The sequence below is a fragment of the Xiphophorus hellerii genome, chromosome 20 (genome assembly GCF_003331165.1).
Source record: "Xiphophorus hellerii strain 12219 chromosome 20, Xiphophorus_hellerii-4.1, whole genome shotgun sequence".
Lineage (NCBI taxonomy): Eukaryota > Metazoa > Chordata > Actinopteri > Cyprinodontiformes > Poeciliidae > Xiphophorus > Xiphophorus hellerii.
Window position 1 is genome coordinate 1,342,791 of NC_045691.1, and position 15,993 is coordinate 1,358,783.

At 41.2% G+C, this 15,993-nt stretch overlaps 2 protein-coding genes across 3 annotated transcripts in view; one reads left to right on the forward strand and one right to left on the reverse strand.

Moving 5' to 3' along the window:
• Positions 1–12,681, forward strand: LOC116709812 (tripartite motif-containing protein 35-like). 2 transcript variants are annotated; one of them, XR_004336968.1, is made up of 2 exons: positions 1–2,016; positions 12,671–12,681. XR_004336968.1 is itself a non-coding variant. In XM_032548470.1 (2 exons), the coding sequence occupies exon 2, from the start codon at positions 210–212 to the stop codon at positions 1,593–1,595; it is 1,386 nt and encodes a 461-aa protein (XP_032404361.1). In that variant the 5' UTR covers positions 4–117; positions 198–209; the 3' UTR covers positions 1,596–2,970. The 2 variants fall into 2 exon arrangements, 1 of the variants encoding a protein (XP_032404361.1); XM_032548470.1 differs by lacking the exon at positions 12,671–12,681 and having other exon boundaries at positions 4–117; positions 198–2,970.
• Positions 6,794–15,993, reverse strand: part of lmcd1 (LIM and cysteine-rich domains 1) — a 21,517-nt gene continuing 12,317 nt past the window's right edge. The window contains exons 3-7 of the mRNA XM_032548474.1: positions 14,923–15,181; positions 9,146–9,295; positions 8,199–8,429; positions 7,112–7,330; positions 6,794–7,026 (exon numbers count right to left, since the gene is read on the reverse strand). Coding sequence (XP_032404365.1) covers positions 6,916–7,026; positions 7,112–7,330; positions 8,199–8,429; positions 9,146–9,295; positions 14,923–15,181 — 970 coding nt within the window. The 3' untranslated portion in view covers positions 6,794–6,915. The remainder of the gene's footprint in view (positions 7,027–7,111; positions 7,331–8,198; positions 8,430–9,145; positions 9,296–14,922; positions 15,182–15,993) is intronic.

Below are 15,993 nucleotides of genomic sequence, written 5' to 3' on the forward strand. Positions count from 1 at the left end.
GTATGGCTGTGGCGGGCTACGACAGGACGTCACCGGAAGCAGCATTTGTTTACCTCTGGAGACCTCAAAGACTCCGGAATCTAAAGTTTGTCGTCCAACTGACTTTGTGAACTGAACGTAAGTTTATTTAAAACTGGGAAGTAACTTTATTTAGAGCGAATCGCGGATCTAACTTCCTGTTTTTAACTTTGCGTCAGCGTTAAGACAACATGGCTTCAAATTTAGAAGAGGAACTGTCCTGCCCCGTTTGTCGGGACATCTTCAGAGACCCCGTCCTCCTGTCCTGCAGCCACAGCTTCTGCAGGGCCTGTCTGAGCAGGTGGTGGGCGCAGAAACAGATCCGGAAGTGTCCGGTCTGCAACTGGGACTCCGACCGCAAGGAGCCCACGTGCAACCTGGTGCTGAAGAACACGTGCGAGGCTTTCCTCCTGGAGCGCGAAGATGTCTGCCAGCTGCACTCAGAGAAACTGAAGCTGTTCTGCTTGGACCACCAGCAGCCGGTGTGTCTCATCTGCAGGGACTCCAAGCAGCACAGCGGCCACGTCTTCCGGCCCGCAGCCGAGGTGGCGCAGGACCGCAGGGAGGCGTTGCGGAAGTCCATCATGCCCCTCCAGGAGAAACTCAAGCTTTTCACAAAAGTCAAGGAAGACTTGGACCTGACTGCCCAACACATTCACTCCCAGGCCCGACTCACCGAGGCCAGGATACGGAAGGAGTTCAGGATGCTGCAGCGGGTTTTGCGTGATGAAGAGGAGGTCAGGGTGGCTGCGGTGAAGGAGGAAGAGGAGCAGAAGAGTCTGAAGGTGAACGAGAAGATTAAGGTTCTAGACGGAGTAATGACTGCTCTTTACGAAACCATCAAATCTGCAGAGAGGAAGCTGAGATGTAAAGACGCTGCGCTCCTGCAGAGCTCCAGCGCTGCAGGAGCGGAGCAGCAGCGCCCCCTGCCGGAGCTGCCCCAGCTGACTGCAGGCGCACTAATGGATGTGGCCAAACACCTGGGCAACCTGCGCTTTAACACCTGGAAGAAGGTCAAACACGTGGTGTCCCGTACGCCAGTGGTTTTGGATCCAAACACGGCCGGACCGGGACTTATCATCTGCGAGGATCTCGCTGCGGTGAGGCGGGGAAGCAGACAGAAACTTCCCGGGAATCCCGAGAGGTTCGAGTCGGAGGGGATCGTTTCGGCCTCCAGGAGCTTCACTGCGGGGGTCCACTTCTGGACCGTGGAGGTGGCAGACTGCAGCAGCTGGTTCGTTGGCGTTGCAGAAGAATCGTTCAAAAGGAAGAAACCGATTCAGTTCAGGTCAGGATTGTGGGCTGTTTGTTTTTCCAAAGAAAAATATTCCTATTTCTCCCCTGGAGCGCCCGCCAGCTTCCACGTTACAGGAAAACTGCAGGCAATCCGGGTCCATCTGGACCTGGAGAGGGAAAAACTGTCTTTTACCGACCCCAAAACCCTCAAGCACATCTGCACCTTCTCACACAGCTGGTCGGAGAAAATGTTTCCGATCTTTTACGTGGGAGGCGTCAAACCGATGAAGATATTACCGTCAGAGGGCGGCGGGCCGGAAGACGAGGACAGCAAGGAGTAGGACGCCATTACGGATGAGGACAGACACGTTCCTCAGGGAAATGAAGCGGCTCATCCTGTCAGGAGACGCTTCTCCATTACAAACATGCGCAAATCTTTGTCTGTTGCTGCGTTTCCATTAACCATAAAATTGCAATTATGAGAATAAATTTGCTTAATGGAAACACGAAAATCGTATTTAGCAAAAATGCAATAAAACACTTTTCCCCCCACATTACAGTAGATCAACAGCCGGATATCACTGCTGGTGAAAACAGGGAAGGAGGAAGTAGTAGGATGGTGAATATTTAATTTTATTTTAGAACAATGTGCAGCTGGCTCCATCATAGTTCTCACAGCATCAGGGTTCATAAATAGTTGTTCATCATCCTGTTGAATACCAAGCTCTCCTGTAAAATGGCCGACTACAATAGGCGGGGCTTGTTGTAGGACACTAAAGTTTCCTCTGATGGCTAATAGATGATGATGGCTGAATTATGAATACATGTCATCCAGCGTATACATCCTCCTGCCATGATTTTATTTGATCAAAAAACAAACAGACCGCTGCCTGTCGTCATCTTCGTCGTCGCTGGCAGTGGTAACGTCAGGCTGTTGGTCACGTGACTCCTGTGATTTTTAACAAAGTCTTTCCATTGCACTCTGGACAAGTACATTCATTATGGCTGAAAAAACACCTCATTTCAGCGCAAAAATCTGTCATGGAAAAACCCCAGTTTTTTCAAAATGGGTGTGTTTCCATTAAGCAAATTTATTTTTGTAACTTCAATTTTATGGTTAATGGAAACATAGCTGGTGTTAAATTAAAAATGGTGAATTATACTGAAATGATGCTGCAACAGAACCGTCACCGCCGAGTTTACAGTGTTTAAAACAAACAGAAAAGAGATTTCTTCTAAATTAGGAATAAATAATCCTATAAATGAATGAATCAACACATTTGTATGGAAAAGGATTCAGGATAAAATAATTCAGAAATTAATCTCAAAGTTCAGAGTTTAGACTCAGAATTATGACTTTTCTGGAAATTCAAATTTTATTTTCCTTGCAAAAATTATAGAAAATAATAGAATCTGTTTTATCAAACATTTGTTCTGTAATTTTGGTTGCAATAATGATTAACAGCTGTTTAGTTCACAGCAGCCTAACTTTGAATTACAGAATTATTATGAATGGTCCTTTTCTGTGTTTTTTCCAGAGCAAGAATCATATTGTTGTTACATTGATTAAATAATACATATGACTGAAAATGTTTACCTAAGAGGATTAGCAGTTTGACGCAGCCTTGCTGCATTGTTTGCATTTTGTTGTTGGGATTTGTTTGTCATTTTTCTAGTTTCAATTGTAAAAAAGAAATAAAAATATTTAGAAACATCTAAAAAAGCCTTTTCTGTGTTTAGTTGTGACATGATGAAATCAAAGTTGGGCATCATGGTGGAGCAGTTTTGAGTTTTGCTTTGCAGCTTGAAGGTCTTGGGTTCAAATCCCAACCCGGGGCCTTTCTGTGTGTTCTCCCTGTGCATGCATAGGTTCTCTACGGGTACTCCAGCTTCCTTCCAGTCCACAAACATGACTGCTGGGTTAATTGTTTGCCATATTTACAGCAGAGGATATATACTACAGATAGATGATCATTTCATAACTGAAATGAGGATTAAAATATTGGCAACAGACGTTTCCTGCTTACAGCAAATCAGCAACAATCCAGATTTATCAGTTAATCTCATTTATCTGGTTTTTTCCTAAAATAAAATATTTTCTCCTTTGATTTCTAATTTATCATAAAAATACAAAGTGCTGTGGTGGTGCAGCGGGTTAGCACGCCCCACGTTTGGAGGCCTTAGTCCTCGACGCGGACGTCGCGGGTTCGACTCCCGGTCCCGACGACCTTTGCTGCATGTCTTCCCCCCTCTCCTCACCCTCCTTCCTGTCAGCCTACTGTAGAAAAAATACGAGCCACTAGCGCCGCAAAAACTCTTCGGAGAAAAAAATGGAAAAAAAAAAATACAAAATGCTTTAAAGAAAATAATGATGAGAATAAATAAGCGCAGCCTCTTTCTTTGAATTTGACTCATTTGGGTCCACTGTTCTTTCAGACATTAGTTTCTCCACAGCTTTCACCACCATTTCCACCAGGTTGAGGTTTGGGCTTTGACTGGTCCATTCTGCTGCTGTGTTTTGGATCCTAGTGATGCTGTTAGGGTCATCAGCAGCTGTTGGACAGATGGTTCCATATTTGTTGGGTTTCCTAGTTGTGGGACTCGATTTTTAATCGAGTTAATTTCATGGACTGCAATTAAACTTTTGAATGGAAACCAATAGAATTTACAAAATAAGCAACATTTTCAATTCAAAATCTCTTTTGCTGTTAAATTATTGAAAGTATTCGTATGAGCTCAACAACAAATATTTATAATTTTTAATCTTGTTTAGTTTAACCATCAAATTAGTGCAAAGTTCAACTTTCAAGTGATGCAAAAATACCTTGGAAATGTGGCTTGGATGCTAATATTAGCATTAGCGTCTGTGCTCCTCTAAATGTTTAGCATTGAAATGCTAGGCTAACTCCCTTATCACAACAGTCTTCCATCGGTTTTCGAAGCAGAAATTAACCCGATTAATGATCTCGTCCATCGCTGTTGTTAGCAACGTACCAGAAACAATTCAAAGATTACGGCTTGAGACTGTTGTATGTAAAACAACAAAAAGGAAAATGTGATTCAAGATTGGCAGTTCTTAATAAAAATGTTTCTTGCTTTTAACTCCTTATAATAATTTTCAGACTTTTCAGGCAGCAACAATCATTCCCATTGGTCATTGCTGATGTCTTTCCTTAAAACCATTTGAAGTTGCAAACTGAAGTCAGTAACTGGATGTTTTATCACATTCACTAACTTCAGGCACAATTTCCATTAAATGAAAGCAGTGACGTGCTGTGAAGACCTAAGATGGCTGCCAACAACAACGTGAGTTTTATTTGCGTAATAATGTAGTTGGAAACCTTTGGTGTCTGATTTTGACCATATTAGTTCAAACCTTGGTGTATAGTCTGTGTTTCAAAAACCAAGAGAAGTGATTAATGCATCCAGCTCCTCCATAAATTCTCTGATTACACAACACTCTATTAAAAGCCACAAATCTCGGCAAATCAAACTGGAATCGTTTCGCTTCAGGACTAAAAATAACAACCTGTTTTTTTGTGGATCAGCTGGGTGACGGCACTTCCCGGGAACGTCGACCCGGAGACCACAGGAATACCTCGCATTCCTGCAGGGAGTAGGTCAGCTGAACGCTGGGAAGGTATGTAATCCAACCTGATGCCCCTTTAAAACACTTACATTACATTTTCCTTTATTTTTTGCTGAAACCTAAAGTTGACGTTGATTTTTAGATCACGACGCAATTTTTTAAAAGCACAGATGAGTTATAAGAATCTATATTTAAAATGTCAACAACAGTGAAGCCCCATTCTATTCTATTCACTGAATTTCTGTGGAAAGTGACTCCAAATTACTAGTGGAATAATAATAATAGACTTTCTCGATGACTATAAAACATTTGAAAGAAAATGTAGCTTGTCATCCTGAAAGTAGGCGCAATTCTACTTGACACGCGATTGGCTGGCGTTTGTGAAGCAGCCTATCCAGGAGCGGTATTAATCTTCCTTTGCAGTGATTGGCTGAACCTCAAAGAGCAGAGATAACGAAGAATGCTAACGTTAGCTGATGATGTAGTTGTGCTAATGCCAATTTTACTGTGTGTTACTGCATATTAAGATACATTTGGTGTTTACATAGTTAAAACAGGCAGTTCCAAGGGTTTTTACAGGTGTCAAGTCCATAACCCCCCACAAATATTGATTTATTTTGGCTACCTATATTTTTCCAATAAAAAAAAATCCCTCCATTTATCCATTTGCCAAATCAGAAGCTCAATCAGGAGCCAACTTCAGCTCAGTGTTGCTACATGTCATGTTGGATTACAGTAAACTGCACGAAAAAACTTTCCAATGCATCTAGCATTGACATGCTAGTTGTTAGCCTATCCATGCTAATGGCCAGTACAGTAGACGAAGAAGGCAACCCAATGGGTGACCAGTTTAGGCATGCTAGTTAGCCTATCGATGCCAATGCTAACAAACTAATGGGCAGCAGAGGAAGGATGGTATCCTGTGACAACTAGTGGCAGCAATAATCACGAGTGGTGATACATTGAAAAGCGTATCCTTGTAAAATACACATTTTAACCGTGTATAGGAAACAGAGTTGTTGTTTTTTTACTTTTGTATGTATAAAAAAAGGAAAATGTGATTCAAGACTGGGAGCTTTTAAAAAATGTTTCTTGCTTTAACCCCTTATAATAATTTTCAGACTTTTTAGGCAACATCAATCAGCATCAATCACTCCCATTGGTTTACAGGGTTTCTGTTTTACCAATTCAAATGTAAAACTTTTTAATGCCTTTGTAAGACAATTATGAATTAAATTTAAGACCTGTATAATGGCAGAAATTTACAGAAAAAGTTGCATATTTTGAGATTGCCCCTACAACCTTAACCTTGTAGTGCCAAGTTTGAAATTCAAAGTTTTTGCACAGAATGCACCTAGCCTTGGCAAAGATGAAAGTTTTCAAGCTAATTGGCAATAAATTTACTCATGACAGATGCATAAAACCTAGTTAGCTAGAGTATATTAGCAGCTAGGTAGCGGTAGCCTGAACCACCTCGAGTCATAGAACGCAGTGAAGATTTCTGCATGTGACTCAAACCTTTGCCTGACAGAAAAGTCCTGCGATAAAAAAATATACAACATTAGACAGTCCTGCTGTGGCAAAATTTACGACCTATGATTACAGTATTTAAGGCCAACTTACTTTGGCCTTAAACTGAAGACATTTTAAGGCCTTAATTTTATGTACATGAATTTAAGACTTTTAAAGGATGCAGCAATTTCCTGTTATACATTTGATTTCTTTGGTTTTATGATGTTTTCCTGAAATGCCACTTCTGGGCTTCCGTACAAAGCTGCTGTCAGAGTTTTAAGAGCTGAGAGGTCAAGAGGAAGTTCCTTCAGCCATTTTAAACACATTCCTGTGTAAGTGCTTTGAGGACAGTTTAATGTCCCTTCAAGTGTTTCATGCACTAATAAAACCGTTTTACTGTTTGTGTCGCTGGAGAGAGAAAATAAACAACCTTACATGTCAGCTAAAAACATAATTCAGCTCTTTATTAGGATTTACATGTTAAAACTGTCTACCAACAGAAAGAGCCATGTTGGACTTGATTTGGAGTAATAATAATCACATCTGCTTGTGATGTTTCGTCAGTGCTGACAGGGCGAATCCAGGCTCTGGCCGCACTTCCAGCAGCAGTAGTGTTGCGGATGCCACGTCCGTCCGTCTTCCGCTGTGATGAACGACTTGCAGAAGATGAGCTGAGGATGGAGAAGCAGCGTTGATTCAAAGACAGCAGCTGAGAGTGAAGAAAGGCTCGTCATGCATTCAGAGCAGGCGAGTCACCTCGTCGCAGCCGCAGCAGCGCGGCCACACCGACTCGCAGTAGTGCCGTCCGCAGAGCAGCTTCTGATTGGACCAGAAGTAGACCAGGTCCGCCAGGCCGTGGCCGCACTCTGAGCACACAAAGCAGGTGGGGTGCCACAGGGCGTCATGATAACCTGCACGCTCTGCGTAAACAACCGGACTGTCCTTTGAGACGTCTCCGTGGCAACCAGTACACCGCTTGGGGACAAAAGAACAAAAAAGGTTGAATTTGCAACAAGAACAGCTGGAAAACTTGATCACTGGCATCATTGTTTTTTTGGTTTTCTTAGGGGGGATCTATTTTGCATGTTTTTATACTTCCATTTGGTTTTCAACTGCTTCTAAAGACAGCCATGTACTGAAAAACACACCCAGCTATTTTTGGCTATACATAGTTTCCACAAGTCTGGACTGGAAGTGATCCGCACCACTGAACCGCCATCTTGGTAGGCAAGCGCATCGCCAAACAAAGATGAACCATGACTTTGAGTCCAACAAAAGAAAGTATATCGACACTGTTGACCAACGTGCAAGAGAAATAAATATCCACAAATCTCTGCTGAGATTGTTGCTGAAATCTCTGTTGTTATAGTTGTCATAGCAACTCTATAGCAACAGTCATTTACCAATGCCTACCAATATGGCTGTCAGCCACAAAGAACCTGGAAATGTGACGTCACATGAAAAGTATGTATGAAAGTTTTTAGTGTGTGAAAAGTGAGCAGTTTCAGAAACCTTCTGGATGTTAAGTCACATTCGGTGATGTACGGCAAAGATGTACGGTTGTATAATTGCACATCTGTTTGCAGCCATTTTCACACGCAAGTACAAGCGTCGAGTTGGAGGCGTGGCAAGCAGTAGGCTAATTGGATTTAAAGTGACAGAAACCATAAAACTAAACTCTCAACATCTAAAAATGTAATTAACATCCTTAGAATCGACCCATAGAACTTTTTTTAAGTAGTGTTTCAGAAATCATAAACTGATGTTCCAGCTCTGCTCTTTGTTTCACTTCTTTCTGTTAGTTTTGTATAAAATTTGTTTTTAATTTTCTTTATTTCCTTACATATTCAGTTTTGTTGTCGGTTCCATTCACAGCAGAGGAGGCGCTGCTGCGGCTCGCGCTCCGATTCTGGTGCTGCACGGCCTCTGCCTTGTCGGCGCGATCTTTGACCTCTTTTGCTGTCCGCTGAGCAGCTGCTTCTTTCAGAGCGCCGCCCTCTCCAGGTAAGCCGACCTCCCCGACTCCCAGAACCTCCAGTTTGAACTGCTTCACGAACAGAATCATGGCCGAAACCTGCAGGTGAATTGGTGAAAGATAACTTAGCCCTTTAAGTCGCCTGTGTGCATCAGGACCATTAAAGACAGAAATATAAAAGGAGGCGTACATTTCCAACAAAAATTGCAGAAATTTTGAGATTAATCTCAGAAGTTTTCTAAACAAAGACATTTCTGAAGCACAAAAATTTAAAATTTGCTCATAAAATACTCATAAGTTTTGAAATTAATCTCAGACATTTTCAAGAAAAACTTGGAAATTTTTATTTTGAAAAGTCAGAAATTTTCTAAAAACAAATTTGAAATTTCTGAGTTTGAAATGTCAGAAAATTGTGAGGAGAAAAATGAAATTTTGTGATTAATGACAGAATTTTTTGAAGTTTGAAGTTTCTGATTTTGAAGAATCAACATTTTTCTAAAAACATTCCAAAATGTTGAGATTGATCTTAGAAATTTTCTAAATTAGACATTTCTGAGCTTCAGTCTATCAAACGTTTTTGATTTTTGCAACTTTTTTTTCAAGAATTTTCTTTTCAGAAATGTTTTTTTTCTCCCAAGAAGAAATTTTCAGAAATTTTCTCACGATCTTTTTTATTTTTCAATCTCAGAAATTTTCAAGTTTTTTGAGAAAATTTCAGAGATTAATCTGAGAGTTTTGTTTGGCAGAAATGAACTCCTCCTCTTCTATTTTCAGCCCATAAATACGCGCCGTCGTATTTAGGCGCTGAGCCGAACCTCGTCCTCGCTGCCCAGACTCTGACACTTCATGGGGTCCTGATCGTAGACCGGGAGCTGGCTGAGGAGATGCCTGCGGCGCTGCAGGGCTCCGGGCGTCCCAGAGACGGGGCGCTGGCTTTCAGGCAGCAGCTCCATGTACTGCATGGCCTGAAGAGACAAAAAACAACTTTTACACACTGACATAGGGTTCAGTTCAGTTTAATATAATGATAAACATAAAAAAATCTTCCTCCAGGCGTCGTACTGTGCAAAAGTTCACTGCAAAAACAAAATTTTACCAAGTAAAATTCTTTAAACCTTTTAGTTCGCTTGAAATAAGGCAACACTGAAAAGCAGCTAGTTTTAAACCAATAATTCCCTAATATTTATGAAAAAGATCCAATTCCACTGGGTTATTTCACTCATAAGAGATATTTTTCCATAAGTGAAATAATTTTGTATATTATTGTATATACTACTACTAATTGTGTAATTTTGCTAGTTATGACTGTCCTTGAAGACATTTTTTATTATTTCAACATCATTCTGTTGATAAAACGGAAAATCCCAAAGAATAAGTAATAAACTTTCTGCTCCAAATATCCCAAATGTCCACATGTAATCATCTGACCTACAATGAATATTATGGAAATCTGACGTTAATTTTTACCTTGCATTTTCATTTCTGACAATAAAAACCTAAAATCCACAGTCTCAAAATTTGAGCACTGTGAAAAGTTACAGCATAGAAAGTTGTGTGGAAGGAAAAAGTGTGGAGGGAGATTAGCAACAGGAGGATTGTCAAGCAAAATTTCTGTAAAGTCAACAACACAACGCAACTGATTGTCGAGAAGTGAATTACCACCATATAAACAAACTGAAATGAACAGAATTTTATAGTTTACCAAATTAAAAGTTTTGTGGACAATCCTGTTAAAAACAAACAAAAAATGAATTTTCTAAGAATAGAATAGAATAGAATAGAATAGAAGTACTTTATTCATCCCAGCAGGGAAATTACTTCGCAGTTACAGCATAGAGACAAGACACAATAACAACTACCACTGAGTAGTAGTTGTAGATAAAATAAAAAATAAAATATAAAATGCTATGAATTGTAAAAATATAAAATGCTGTTAATATAAAAAGCAACTTAAGAGCAGTCCTTGCAAAGATTAAAAAAAATGCAGATATGTATATGTAAATATATGTACAGCAGTGTGCCACAGTGCAGTTGTGCAAAATCGGACTGATTAGTGCAGAACAATGATTTAGCTTTTATTGTACAGTGAGATGGCCTGTGGCAGGAAGGATTTCCTGTATCTGTCCCTACGACAGCGGAGCTGGAGCAGCCTATGTGAGAAGGTGCTCCGCTGTCTGTCCACTATGTGGTGGAGAGGGTGCTGTTTATTGTCCATAATAGACAGAACCTTCTTCAGTGTCCTCCTCTCCACCACAGTTTCCAGGGACTCCAGCCTTAGTCCCAGTACAGAGCCAGCTTTCCTGATGATTTTGTCCAGTCTATTAGAGTCGCTGGCTCTGATGCTGCTTCCCCAACACACAGCAGCAAAGAAGATGGCGCCGGCAACAACACTGTGATAAAAGGTCTCCAACATCTTGCTGCACACATTGAAGGATCTCAGCTTCCTTAAAAAATAGAGTCTGCTCATCCCCTTCCTGCACACAGCGTCAGTGTTAGATGCCCAGTCCAGTCTGTTGCCGATTACAACTCCCAGGTATTTGTAATCCTCCACCTCCTCCACCACTTCCCCTTTGACCTTTAGTGGCCGTGAAGGTATCTTCTTCCTTCTGAAGTCAATCACCATCTCTCTGGTCTTACTAATGTTGAGCCTCAGGTGATTCTGCTCAGACCACTCCACAAAGCCGTCCACCAGTGTCCTGTACTCCCCCTCCCCTCCATCCCCTATACACCCGACAACCGCTGAGTCATCAGAAAACTTCTGTAGGTGACATGACTCAGAGTTGTACTGGAAATCAGTGGTGTACAGGGTGAAGAGAAAGGGAGAAAGCACAGTTCCCTGTGGAGCTCCTACGTCACTGACCACCACATCAGACAGGACACTGCCCAGACGGACAAACTGTGGCCTGTCTGTCAAGTAGTCAGTAACCCAGGAGATCACTGAGTCGTTGACACCCATCCTCCGCAGCTTCTCACCCAGTAGCAGAGGCTGGATGGTGTTGAAGGCACTGGAGGAATCAAAGAATGTGATTCTCACAGTGTCTCCTCCACCATCCAGGTGCGAAAGTGCTCGTTGCAGCAGGAAGGTGACGGCATCGTCCACTCCTAAGTGGGGCTGGTAGGCAAATTGCAGGGGGTCTAGAAACGTCCTCACCTGAGGCCTCAGCTGGGCCAGGACCAGTCTCTTCATGACCTTCATCACATAAGATGTGAGAGCGACTGGTCTGTAGTCCTCTGGGTCGGATGGCCTTGGCTTCTTGGGAACAGGAACCACATGTGATGTCTTCCACCGCAGCGGGACTCTCTCCAGCCTCAAGCTCAGGTTGTACATGTGTGCCAGTACCGGGGCCAGCTGGCCGGAGCAGGTCTTCAGGATCCGTGGTGTAATGCCATCAGGTCCTGCAGCCTTCCCCTGGTGTAATCGCTCCAACTGTCTCTTAACCTGGCCTGTAGTCACCGTTAGCTGGGGGTAGGTGTTGTTGTCTGCAGTGGAGATGGGGGAGGAGAGGGTATGGGGGGCTGAAGGAGAGGTGGTGTGCAGGAGAATGCCGGTAGGTGGGTTGAACAACTTGGGGCAGTGTGGATGTGTGGGGGGATGGTGGTGGTAGGGGAGTAGCAGGAGGTGAGCTAAACCTGTTGAAAAACTGGTTGAACTGGTTTGCTCTATCCAGGCTCCCAGATGTCTGTGTGTCTTTCCCCTTCATCCCAGCGATTTGCTTCATTCCTTTCCACACATCTCTCCCACTGTTCTGCTTGAATTTAGACTCAAGCTTCCTCCTGTAGTTGTCCTTGCATGTCCTCAGTGTCTCTCTGAGTTCACGCTGGACTCTCCTCTGCCCCTCCTTATCTCCAGACCTGAAAGCCATCTTCTTTTTGTTTAGAAGTGCCTTCAGGTCACTGGTAATCCAGGGTTTGGATTAATGAATTTCTGCCATATTAATGAAAATGAGCACAAATGCAGCGTTTCTTTTCTTGTTTTGGTGTAGCTATAGACTATTTGGCCTATTTAAAGTGATAGAGTCTGGATTTATTTTCAAAGTTTTTATCAGGGGGACCAACGCGCGGCCCGAGGGCCATTTGTGGCCTTTAGACTGATTTTGTGCGGCCCACAACTGAAGTTCAAGCATGATCTTACAAACACAAAATATTCTTTTTTTTTAAATAACCAGGCTTTTATAGAAAGTAGAATCATGTTTATTCAGAGATTTTACAGAAAAGGCGACTTTGCTGCACCAAAACAGCTTTTATTTTGTTCATTAAACTTGGTTAAATAAAACGAGCGTTTTAAAAGAAAGTGACCCAAATCCTGTTCATATAACTGAGAATAAATTTGCTCAATCAAGCCCAAAATGTTTTGAAGTTAAAAAACCTTTTTAAGTTTTGGATCTATATGATGAATGTGATCCCTTTCCTACACAGAAAACACCGTGAAATCAGAGTATTTCATGATTTTATGAAATGAATCTCTGGTTTTTATAGTATCTTCGTCTCTTTGGTTCAGTTTTAGCTTCCCGCCGCTGAAACCTGAGCAGCGGGTTTCGGTTTTGCTCTCTCCAGGTGTTTTCCTGTGACACAGCTGTGTGTCGTCAGCTTATTTCGCCGCTGACAGACGGTGACTAACAGCCTAGAGTTAGCAAGCCGAGTCCAACCCGGACGAGGCAGACACGATGTTTCTCTGCTGGGTTTGGATCCGTCTCTCAGCCGCAGAAATGTCTGTCATGTAATTACTGGCTGGGCTGATTTTAATGCAAAGCAGACAAGAAGAGACGGCTGAGAAATACATTTTAGTGCTTCCAACAGAAGATATGAGTTTAAAAAAACACTTACTCAAGCAGTTTTAATTTACTTCTCTTTTAACACAGGAGTGTCAAACTCATTTTTATTTTGGGCCACAAGAATGTCTTTAAGGGGCAGAAAGTATTGATAAAACAACCGTTTAACAAACTGTTAAGATTTTAATAATTCCCATTGAAATTAAATGAGGTAGAACTTTAGATGAAGGGCATTAAAAGTGTCAACTTTGCATTATTTGGTAAATAATGACACATTTAATGCGGAGTTGCATTAAAAGTTGCTTAAAAAGTGCAATAAAAGTGTCAACTTTGTATTGAAAGTGTCATTACTTACCGAGTGACACTTCATAAACATTTATGAAGACTCCTTATGACAGGTGTTACATCAGTCTTATGCAGACTCCTTCAAATAAAGAGTTACCTTCAATTATATTAAATATATTTTTACCTTTGTGTAATCTGGTATTCTACACACAAAACTGCTGACTTGATTGATAAAATATTTAAAAACACATCTGTCATCTTGAAGTTTCTATTTGTAGAGTCTAGAGGACGCAAAAGAACTTCTGGCGGGCCGGATTTGGCCCGTGAGCCTTGAGTTTGACACACACTGACCTTATAAATCTAAAAGGAGATTCATTCATTACAGTTTGTTGTGAATTTCTGTGTGTAAATAATGTAATTAGCTTCCTGTGCATCCCACATATCCAAAAGCATCCTATCTGTAGGTAGCAGAGGTCATCTTTGCTTTTTTGGAGATTATTTCTGCTAGAGTCTCAAAGCCACGACCTTCAGCGCTCACTGGATGAGATTCAGCTCCTCCAAGTTTACTTTTGTGGTTCTAATTACAATTTCCACCGTTTTTCTGCAGTTTTGCTCAGAACCTTCACCTCCAGTCTGGTTTCTCCGTGTTGCGCTCGCTGTGTTTACCCCTCTGCTTATTTACAGGCTTGCATCCTGTTTCTCTGGTGTTTTTAGCCAATTTGCTAATTTGCTAATGGTTGTGGGTCACTGGCTACCGTGTTTAATAACATAAAGTTGCTGCATCAAGTGTGTGTACAGTATGTGTAAACTACAATTAGCTAAAAAGCTAAAGCCAGCTAAAAGCTAACTAAAACTAGCCTTAGCTAGTAGTGCTAGTGGCCTATCGGTAGCAGATGTCAGCTTCACATCAGATTCACTGTCAAACTTTTAACTGTATCTTTTTCACTCAGAAGTTTTGGCTATGAACATGGCTGACTTTTAGGAAATGAATATGTGAGTTATTTTAGGGTAAAAATTAGCTTCAGATTTCCATGCTATTTATTGTAGGTTATATGATTATATGTGGATATTTAGCGCTAATAACACGCTGCATGTTGTTTGGGATTTCACTATTTTAAAACAGTATAACATTTAAATAGTGGAGAGCACCGCTAACTAAAACATTAGTGACGCTAAACCTAAAGCACAAATAATAAAAATGAGTTCCGCTAACATTAAACACGGTACTTAGCAGAAGCTAATGCTAAAGTGCTTTCCAATACATTGACATTTAAATATTGGTGGGAGCTCTTAGCTATAAAATTAGCTGTGCTAACCCTAAAGCATTGATCATAAACATTCATTCTGCTAGCACTAGATGCTCCACAAACAGTATTTTGCAGACGCTATGGCTAAAACTTTTTCAACTGAAACAAATAAAAAAACAACATAGCAGAAATAAAATATTCTTCAAGAACAGGAGGAACGACATCATCATTAGTAAAATAAGGAAGTGACAGTTTTAACTGTATCTCTGCTTCATGTTCTGCTGGTCTCACCAGTTTCTGGTTGAGTCCAGCCGGCGCCCAGTCATACGTGGTGGTGTTGAAAGTCGGGTCTTTGCGCGACACCACCGGGTTCGTCACAATCATTCGGTTTCTCTTGTACACGCGAAGGCCTCCGCCCCCTTTGACCTTTGCGGTTAGGTGGGAGCATGGCGAGTCTCCGAGAAGGCGTCCCATCCGCCGGTCGTCCTCCGCGTCGCCGTCCGGAGCCGCGTGGTTGACCGTGCTGCAGCCGCACGCCACGCAGGCTTTCCTGGACAGAGACCCGCACAGGTGGTGATGGCATCGTCTTCCAACCGTTCAACAGGTTTTTGTTTAATTTACGGTTTTCATTCATTATTTATTGAAAAACAAGATTGAGATGCCTTATTAACTCTACATCTGATCAAATATTGTCTATCAAAATTGCATATCCAGAACAGCAGCCATGTTGATTCCCACAATGGGGAAGTGGAGCCAAAAATTTTACTCAAGTAAAAATAAAAAGTAGCCATCCAAGAAATGACTTAAGAGGTCTAGTCAAAACATCGATCATTTAATATTTAAAAGTTACATCATCAGACAAATCAAAATATAAAGTTATGTGGTAATTTTTTATTTTAAAGACCAAAATGATTTACATAAATAACATAATTATTAAGCAACAAAAATCAGGCCAAACATTTTTTTTAAATGAGTTTCTTTCAATGAAAAACTTCTGAAACTTTAACAAAAACTGCAGATATGTTTCTGTTTCTGGTTAAAACATGTTTGTTTTTCATTCAGTGGGAAGAAAATCCAGAAGTTGAGCTCGAGTAAGAGAAGAAATACTTCATGATGAAATTACTCAAGTAAAAGTAAAAAGTACAGTGTAGCAAAATTACTCATCAAGGTAAATTTTTCCAAAAAGTGCTTTTCAACAGATTGACATTTGAATATTAATGGGTTAGCGCTAGCTAAAAGGTTAGCCACAATAATCCTAAAACACCAATCATAACTATTAGTTCTGCTAATGCTAAAGTGCAAAAAGTTATGTAACTTCTTACTGCCCAACTCTGTTTACTCCTGTCTTATGTTGATCAATTT